The sequence below is a fragment of the Cynocephalus volans genome, chromosome 2 (assembly GCF_027409185.1).
Source record: "Cynocephalus volans isolate mCynVol1 chromosome 2, mCynVol1.pri, whole genome shotgun sequence".
Classification (NCBI taxonomy): Eukaryota; Metazoa; Chordata; class Mammalia; order Dermoptera; family Cynocephalidae; genus Cynocephalus; species Cynocephalus volans.
In genome coordinates this window covers 111,391,853-111,401,535 of record NC_084461.1, presented here as the reverse complement: position 1 = coordinate 111,401,535, position 9,683 = coordinate 111,391,853, and the positions used below count along the sequence as shown (strand labels likewise).

Sequence of the window (9,683 nt, the reverse complement as noted above, 5' to 3'; positions counted from 1 at the left end):
TGGTTGATGGGGGAATAGGTAAGAGAGCTAAAGGCACAGGTATCTTTTTCAGGTTATAAAAATATTCTAAAATTGGGGCTGGCTGGTTAGCTTACTGAGAGCTTGGTGCCGATAACACCAAGGTCAAAGGTTCGGATCCCTGCACCAGCCAGCTGCCAAAAAATAAATCAATTAAATAAAATTGTGGAGATGGTTACATGTCTGTGATTATATGAAAATCCATTACAAACTTGGTGCTTTTATCAGATATGAACACTTGGCTGGATGAAGCATAGCTTTAGACACACTATGGTCAGTTGTTTTTTGTTATTGTTTGGTTTTTATTGCAGTAAAATAGAGAGACTGAAACACTTTATCACTTTACTCTTCTTTCATCAGACCAGTCGCCTCCTGAAGCCATGGGAAATCACAGTGCTTTGGTATCTGGAGAGAGGCGAATGCAAAGGAATATCTGCAATTTTTATTTCTGATGGGCCTTTCCTCAAGACAACTTTACGATCTTCCCCATGGCAAAGTCTTTCACTGCGATTCAAAAACAGAGAGTCTTCTAAAGGGCCAGTATGGATCCCACATGCTTCTGCTTGCTGAGAGGAAATAAAAAATCTGCTGTATATTACATCAAACACCATTTCTTGTTAGATTAAGGTGGAACTTTCCCAATAGTTTTTCTAACTATCCCTGTTGAGAAGGAAAGTCTGGTGGACAGAGCAACATCCCTTTTCTAAAAATGATGCTTGGTCATTCAGTGTTACCTGACTACCTGCCAGGAAAAGCTGTGTAGACTGCTCACTGTGAAGGAGTCAGATCGCTGAACTTTAGCTTCACTACTTATGTGACCTTGTACAAGTCATTTACCCCCTCAAGTCTCAGTTTTCTCAAATATAAAATAGAATATTAAAGGATTGAGTACTGAATAAAACATGTGAATAAAAAAGTTTTTGCCAACTATTAGGTGTTAAATAGATGTAAAGTGATGCTGCTGTTAAAACTGCTGCTGAATAAAAATAATAGCTGTTTAAGGTTACTGACAAGTGTACATCTACTTCTGATTCTTTGATACTGCTGAATAGCATTCTGGCCTGGTCTTAGGGTGCAGCCCCATCTCTGGTAGGCTGTTACTGCTTTAATGTTGTTACATGTAGTTTTATCATCTCCTACCAGAAAAACTGTGAGGATAAATAAATAGAAGGATGGAAAGCATAAGCTAGCATTTACTAGCATTTACTCAGTGTGGACACATTCCTTTCCTTTAATTCTCTTATTTAATTTTCCTGGTAACTCTGTGAGGTAGAATGTTCTATATACCAGTCACTAATTATATGTTAAAAATTTTTAGGAACATTGTCAACTAAATTGCAGTAGTGGAATAGCTCTGAATAATTATGCTTAATTACAGCCCTTAAGAGTAAGGTCAAGAATAAAAAATGTTTTGATTCATTAAAAACAAAGTTTTTCTTTACTGATTTCAACTCATGAAGTTTAAACCCTGTTCTAGTAATTGAAAAAGATAAAGTCAATACTAATATGACGCCATGCTAAAGCTGTTTAAGAGATTGAAACTGACTTTATAAGCCACTAAATTACATGGAATACAGCCCAATATTAAGATAATAAACATATTTAAATTTGGTGTTTACGTCTAATACTTGAGTCTTGATTTCCTCAGTTTTATTTTTGTTTTCACACCTATCAGCATTGGACAGATCATCTAGGCAACAAATCAACAGAGTAACCATTACTCCTTCAGAGGGAGAGAAGAAATCTAGGGTTAACAGTGGTGGGAGAAGGGAGGAAGAGGGAGATGGGGAGAAATTGGACGAGGGGCATAAAAAATAAGTACACTTTGTAACAATATACATACGAGTAATATTGATTTGATCAACAGAAAAATAAATAAATAAATGAATTTGGCCCATACATTAAAAAAATATATATCAGATAAAAATACATATAGAATAGTCATCCAGGGCAAATGTAGCTTCATTTATTTTATTACATTGTACATGTGCATTTTACAAGTATAGGAAAATAATTGAGCCATATTTTTATGTATAATATTCATATAGTATCTCTGTCTTGGAAAAATATATTCTTATTCAACATTAACGGCTTATCCATTTGAAATTTGCAAATTAGTTATACAACACATTTTTCTAGGATTCCTTACTTGAAATTTGCTCTCATAGTCTCGTTACCACAATATATTTTATTCTCCCTTAAAGAAACAACTTATCTTTTCACAAGTAAATGGTTAATCTGGATTTGAAAAATGTTTTAAAACTACTAAACGAATAGGATCAGTGAATGGCTGAGTCATCTGTAAATCTAGCCAAACTGTTTGCATGGCTCTCTACCTGAAAATGCAGTTCTACTTTAAAAATATATGCTCTGTACTCTAGCTTTAATATTAATAGCACCTACTTTTGATGAGCTTCTTAACAGCTGCAAGTTCACATGATATGGAAGTCCTGAAATCCTTTGGTATATCTGTTTTAAGTTTGCAGTTGGGTTATTTGAATAGATACTGCTATTTAACTTTTACTTATAAATTTATGTGAAAGTGCATCAAAATATAAAAACTGAATATTTATGGGAAAATACCTTCAGATTCACATTCCTGAATTTCATGTTCTCTTTCCATGGCATAACATAACGTCTTGGGATCATCCCTTGCCTTAATGAAAAGCGTGGCAAATGAATCTCACTATACCTGATTAGGAAAGCAAGAAGAAAAGATATCTTGTGGGTTAAATACAACCATTTTAGCATCATTTTAGGGAATAGACAGTTTGTATTCATGAAGTTTGGGCAGCTATAGCTGAGGACACAGAGCTGTGCCACTGAGGCTCAACTAATAGATAATGAACCCCTTTATATCACCATGATCAAGAGGCAGGGCTGGGTATCTGTACCTCTGACTGCATGCTGTCCTTTGCAATTAGCCCACGATGTCCATTTTAATGGAGAAAGCAGTGCACCATGTTTTGCCTCAGGCATACCCATTGCCTAAAGCCAGAGTTAGTCACAAAAACACAGTAACTAACTTGGCTTCTGAGTTTATACATGCTCTACACTCAGGTCTGACTTGCTTTCCCTGCACATGTTTCCCTCTGGAATATACAGCTTTCTGTATAGATATATGACAAGGGGAAGTACAAAGTTATTGTCCTTATCTACACAGCTCCCAGGTTGCAAAACAAATGTAAGTAAGTAAAAAGCCCAGAACCCTTAAGTCCTCACTTATTAGCAGGCTTATGTGGACTCTCTTCAGAGCAGGTGTTGGTGAGTTTGGGTAAGATAGGACAAGTGTCCTTTCCTGATGCCATCACTGTCGCAGTGATGGAATTCTTGTCCAGAACTTCACTAACTCACTAGTCTAATTATGATGACACTGCTGCTCTGATGTAACAATACTTTGCTAACTTCATAGCAACCCTTAACAATTACATTAGCAGTTGATTAAGACTGTCAAGCAACCAAAGGAAAAATAAACAAATGGGATTATATCAAACTAAAAAGCTTCTGCACAGCAAAAGAAACAATTAACAGAGTTAAAAGACAACCAACAGAGTGGGAGAAAATATTTGCAAAATATACATCTGACAAAGGATTAATATCCAGAATATATAAGGAACTCAAACAACTTTACAAGAAGAAAACAAGCAACCCAATTAAAAAATGGGCAAAAGAGCTAAGTAGGCATTTCTCTAAGGAAGATATACAAATGGCCAACAGACATATGAAAAAATGCTCAACATCACTCAGCATCCGGGAAATGCAAATCAAAACCACATTGAGATACCATCTAACCCCAGTTAGGATGGCTAAAATCCAAAAGACTCTGAACGATAAATGCTGGCGAGGTTGCAGAGAAAAAGGAACTCTCATACATTGTTTGTGGGACTGCAAAATGGTGCAGCCTCTATGGAAAATGTTATGGAGGTTCCTCAAACAATTGCAGATAGATCTACCATACGACCCAGCTATCCCACTGTTGGGACTATACCCAGAGGAATGGAAATCAAGTCGAAGGTATACCTGTTCCCCAATGTTCATCGCAGCACTCTTTACAATAGCCAAGAGTTGGAACCAGCCCAAATGTCCATCATCAGATGAGTGGATACGGAAAATGTGGTACATCTACACAATGGAATACTACTCAGCTATAAAAACGAATGAAATACTGCCATTTGCAACAACATGGAGAGAATTATATTAAGTGAAACAAGTCAGGCACAGAAAGAGAAATACCACATGTTCTCATTTATTGGTGGGAGCTAAAAATTAATATATAAATTCACACACACACACACACACACACACACACACACACACACACAAAACGGGGGGGGGGAAGAAGATATAACAACCACAATTACTTGAAGTTGATACGACAAGCAAACAGAAAGGACATTGTTGGGGGGGAGGGCAGGAGGGAGATGGGAGGGAGGTTTTGGGGATGGGGAGCAATAATCAGCCACAATGTATATCGACAAAATAAAATTTAAAAAAAAAAAAAAAGACTGTCAAGATCAGATCTATTTTCAGTGTTTTTTAAAATCCCTTCTTGACTAAAACATCACTCTTATCATGAGCAATTAAAAAATGGGGTGTTTGCAGACATTACAAATTTGACACAAGCATACTAGAAAAGGTTGAACTAAATAATTATTCATAAATAATCACTTCATATTGACATTCTCTATTTGACCTTGGCTGATTTCCCTCTTTATATATTGCACATGGTTGATAGTGTCCCATTTATGTTTCACCACCTTTTGATTACTTAGACACACTTTAAGTGTAAGTCAAATTTGCTTAAACCCAAACCAATCCAACTCATTTTATCCCCTAAGGTTTATCATATTTCAGGATTTTAGATTACAAAAACTCATTTTAATAAAGAAAGGTTACAAGTGAGGATAAGCACTTAAATTACTATGACAGAGAGGAGGAGGGTTATTAGTATAAATCCTACCAGCCAGCAGCAGGTAGGAAAAATGTTTGGCTGAGCAGGAAGAACTACCACAAGATATGCTTTTTTGGCAAGAGTATTAGCTGAATACACAACAGGGAACAGTTAGGACATGCTGGGCTGGATCTCATATCCTTCTACCCCTCCCTGTGCAGGCCATGAGTCAGGTAATTGAAAGAAGATTCTCATAGCTTTACGCAAGGTAGACATACTTTATTCTTCAGATGTGAGCTTCACAGACATGCTTTATCCTCAGACATGAGCTTTGCTGTTCTCCATTGTGCTCTGCCCACCTTCCATGCTCTGCCAACCTTCCAGGCTCTGCTGACCAGCAGTTCAGAGCAGTTACCTTTATACTTTTAGCACACAATAGTGGCCACAAGCCAAGCATTACATAATTACAACAATCATGCTGAATCAATAAATGGGCACACATGTGCAGTTACACTACTTTTATAACTGTTTCTAGTGAATGTGCTGAATCTTGCCTATTTATAACAGATGCAAGGCGAGAGATACTGACTATACTTTTTCTATTTTCCTTACAGTCCACCCCTTCATGGTCACTCACCATACAATCTATGTGTTTGATCTTCTGCATGTTCCCTTAGCTAGGACAGCTGACCCTTGCATCCATACAAATGTACCTTTTAAAATAGAGCATTTATCTTTTCCAGGCCATGTTACATTTACTTGAAGAGGCCAGATACTTGTTACCCAAGGTGAGACTTGCAAGTCTTCTTCTAATCCTCTCCCCCACGGTCCAGTTAGGCCTACCCAGCATACATGTGGGGCTTCTACTTTCCATGGCCATTCCCATTGTACTGTCTGCCCCTGTTGTAAACATATTGGGGCCAGTAAGAGAATATTTTCATTCTTACCATATCCTGGTTTCAGGAAATCATCTTTAGTAGTGACCTGCAACTGAATATGTGCTGCAGCTCTGTACAACAGAGCCTCCACCAGAGAGGACCCGCCCTTATGGGGTCTCTCACTCAGGATCCTGTCAGCCACTACCAACATGTCCATCCCTTCAAAGACAGGGAGCTGGCAGACAGCCTTAACCCCCTTTTCAAAAGGTTATGACCATACATGGCCATAAAGCTGCTCAATGCCTTCATAGTGCTTACCTGGTCTGGGGCCTCACAGAGCCATACAAAAAGACCAGTAATTCTCTGACTTTGGCAGTGGTCCCACAAGATCCACCTGCCACCACATCAGGGGCACTCTCACATGAGTTATCTGCCCATCAGGGACACCTGTCTGCTCATCAGGAGCACATCTGCCCATCAGGGGCATTCTTTCTCAGGTTTATGCTGTACTCAGTGGGTCATCGACCACACAGTCTTGCAGCCAGCATGCTGCATTCTTCGATGTAGCCACCCAGCTACATCAGCTGCTGGAGCTCTCTCCAGCCATCTTATCTTAGCCAGTGCATCAGCTTCATCATTGCCTGGACTGGCTAAGGGGGAATGTCCAGCGACATGGAGAAGAGTTACTTCCTTTCCCTGTCCTAATTCCCATAACTATTGCCACATAGCTTGCCCCCAAAAGGGTGGGTGACCTACCAGCAATTGTTGATACTTCCAAGTAGAGATCCAAAGGGTCAAACCCTTGAATACAGCCCAGCTGTGAGTACAGATGGTTAATGGCCCAGGCTCATTTTTTATCACCATCCATACTGCTCTTAATTCAGCCCATTGGCTACTTTGCCCTATACCATTTTCACACCACAAGATATCAGTTAAGGCTAGATAGCAACAGCCATCCATGATGCTAAGGGTCCCATGTTGGAACCATCTGTATACCAGGCTTTGCTCCACAATGGGTCCCTTTCCCTCATGGAAAGGTATGGTCACCACCTCCATGGGTATAGGTTGTGTCAAAATTTCCTCCACAACGTCCACTGGTTCCAACACAGTTTGCAACTCATTAGACAAAGGACTTGTAGACACAGTACTTCTCTGTTCTATATATGCTCCCCATTTAGACAGAGTGGGAGTCTGAGCTACACCAGTTTTAGGGGTGGTTGTCCACATGCATTGCCAACCTAGAATGGGGTATGTTGTCCTTACTAGGACCTTGGCAGTTCCTGTAATAGTTCCTCCAAGTGGCCATCAAGGCAGAATACACAGCTGCTAACTGTTTCTCTATCAGAGAGTAACTCACTTCAGTGCCCTTCCAGAGCTGAGACCAGAATCCTATAGGTGTTTGGAATCGGTCTTGTTTCTGCCACAAACCCCATCCTGACCCTTCTTGGGTTACGTGCACATCTAATTCAAAAGGCTTAGTGGGATCAGCCACTTGCGAAGTCTGCACTTGCTGTATTGCCCTCTTAGTAGCATGGTAAGGTTGTTCTACCTCTTCAGTCCAATCCCAGGGAGCTCCTTTCTCTATTAATGCATACAGTGGTTGTGCCATTTGGGCCAAATGGGGTACAAAAACTCTCCAATACCCCCAAAGTCCCAAATAAGCCTGTAGCTGAGCTACTGTTGTTGGCCAGGGGTATGCCTGTATCTTATCTATAATGGCTTCTGGGATGACTTGTCTTACCTGACCAAACAATTCCCAAGAATTAAACAGACAGCCCAGGTCCTTGCACTTTGTTTGTGTTCATAGCCCACCCACATTGTTCCAAATGGCCTAGCAGCACCGGAACCACTTGGGTTAAATCTGCAAGAGAATCAGAGGTTAGTCAGACATCATCAATATAATGAAACATTGTAACCATGCTGGGCCTAGTCTACTTGGCTAGGTCCCCAGCCACCAAACCATGACAGATAGTTGGGCTATGGAGATAACCTGGGAGCAACACCTGAAAAGTTCACTGTCTTCCTTCCCAGGCAAAGACAAACTGTTCTTGGCTATCAGCTGAGAGAAAAAAGCATTTGCAAGGTCCAGTACACAATGACGAGTTTCCAGCAGAATCTTCAGCTGATCCATCAAGTCATGAACTGAAGGCACAGCCCCATGCAAAGGAGGCACTACTTTGCTCAGTTCTCAGTAGTTCACAGTCATTCTCCAAGTACCATCAGGCTTTTTCACTGGCCACACCAGAGCTTTAAAAGGAGCTATGTGCAGGCCAGAAGATGCCAACCTTTTCTAACTCCAAGATCGTGGTACTTATCTCCGCATGTCCTCCCAGCAAGCGATACTGTTTCACATATCCCCACAACACAGGCTTTACTGTCTGGATCCACAGCTGGAATTCTCCAACTGTTGTTTGCAGATGCAAACTATAAAGCACATCTTCACCCAAGATGCACTCAGCCCCTGGGGACACATACACAGAACATACACAAGGGGGCGATCGTCCAATACCCAGCAGCAAAGACACAGCTTTGACTTCAATAGTCTGTCTTCCACAGCCATCAACGTTAACGGTGGCCCCTGGAAACTTATCAGGGTTGCTTTGTACAGGCTACATTCTGCGCCAGTGTCCCACCAACGCTAACACACACTGCATATTTGCTATTGACTCCTAGGTCCCACAACTGTAGGAGCCAAACAGCTAGGGGTTCGGTCTGATGCAAAACAGGTCATGCAAGGAGATGCACAGGTTCTCCCACCTCACCCTCAGGGTTGTCATCATCCTCGGCTTCAGGAATGGGGGTGACCTGTTGCTGTACTTCAGTCTCTAGCATGTCTGCCTTATGTTTCAACTCTTGAAACCATGCCACATATTGGAATGTCTGGTCCATATTGGCTTGCCGTTCAGTGAGCCACAGCCAGCCCATCCTACCAGCCACTCTCTGGGACTCCTCATCTTTCACCATGGAGCTCAGCACCTTGAGAGCTTTCTCCATGCTCTTGGGGACTCATCCACTTGGTCCCACATTTCCAGTGGAGCCCAAGTCCACAGGAACGCTGCCAGCAGGTACCACATGCTCGAGGGCAGCCACATTTCCTCTCCCTCCTGAGGAGCTCGTGGCTCCCTTACCTGCTCATCCTGCCAGACAACACCAATTCTCGGGCTGAGATCTCAGATCCTTCTATCCCTTCCTGTGCAGGCCATGAGTCAGGTAATCGAAAGAAGATTCTAGCAGCTTTATGCAAGGTAGATGTACTTCATTCTTCAGATGTGAACTTCACAGACATGCTTTATCCTCAGACATGAGCTCTGTTGCCTACTCTGCTGATCCTCTATGCTCTGCCCTCTCTGTGCTCTGCTGACCTCCCGTGCTCCGCTAACCAGCAGTTCAGAGCAGTTACCTTTACACTTTTAGTACACAATAGCAGCTACAAGCCAAGCATTACACAATTACAACAATCATGCTGAATCAGTAAATGGGCATACATGTGCAGTTACGCTACTTTTATAACTTTCTAGTGAATATGCTGAATCTTGCCCATTTGTAACAGATGCAAGGTGAGAGATCCTGACTATACGTTTTCTATTTTCCTTACAGGACATGTCCTAGATTTGGACAGCCAGAAAGGTTTAGAGAAGAGTAATCATAATATATGAAACTTAAAAACTGAAGCACTGGTTTCTGTATGACAGTAAGATGCAATAACCCAGAAATCTGTGTGGTTTCCAAATGTTAAAGAAACAACTATTGAAAATAAGACAGTAAAGTGCAGGGAAAGGGCAATCTTAAATAAAGTAGCATCAGGCATCAATGCCCTTCAAAAACCACAACTTTCACTAGAAAAATTAGCAACATACACATGAATATGTGGCATTTAAATATTCTGAAGGTTGATT

At 41.0% G+C, this 9,683-nt stretch overlaps 1 protein-coding gene across 1 annotated transcript; it reads right to left on the bottom strand.

Annotated features, from left to right (window-relative positions):
• Positions 1–374: 374 nt before the first annotated feature.
• Positions 375–3,326, bottom strand: SPMIP10 (sperm microtubule inner protein 10). Its single transcript, XM_063085429.1, has 3 exons — positions 3,241–3,326; positions 2,602–2,710; positions 375–584 (listed from the first exon to the last, which is right to left on the bottom strand). The coding sequence occupies exons 1-3, from the start codon at positions 3,324–3,326 to the stop codon at positions 375–377; spliced, it is 405 nt and encodes a 134-aa protein (XP_062941499.1).
• Between the last annotated feature and the right edge of the window lie 6,357 nt (positions 3,327–9,683).

What these genes read in the sequence shown, in the direction of transcription:
- SPMIP10 (XM_063085429.1), bottom strand. Translation starts at nt 3,326, where the DNA reads ATGGCATCAGGAAAGGACACTTGTCCTATCTTACCCAAACTCACCAAC. An exon ending in CCACATAAGCCTGCTAATAA is followed by an intron (nt 2,711 to 3,240) that starts GTGAGGACTTAA and finishes TTTCCTAATCAG; the next exon opens with GTATAGTGAGATTCATTTGC. An exon ending in TCAGGAATGTGAATCTGAAG is followed by an intron (nt 585 to 2,601) that starts GTATTTTCCCAT and finishes ATTTCCTCTCAG; the next exon opens with CAAGCAGAAGCATGTGGGAT.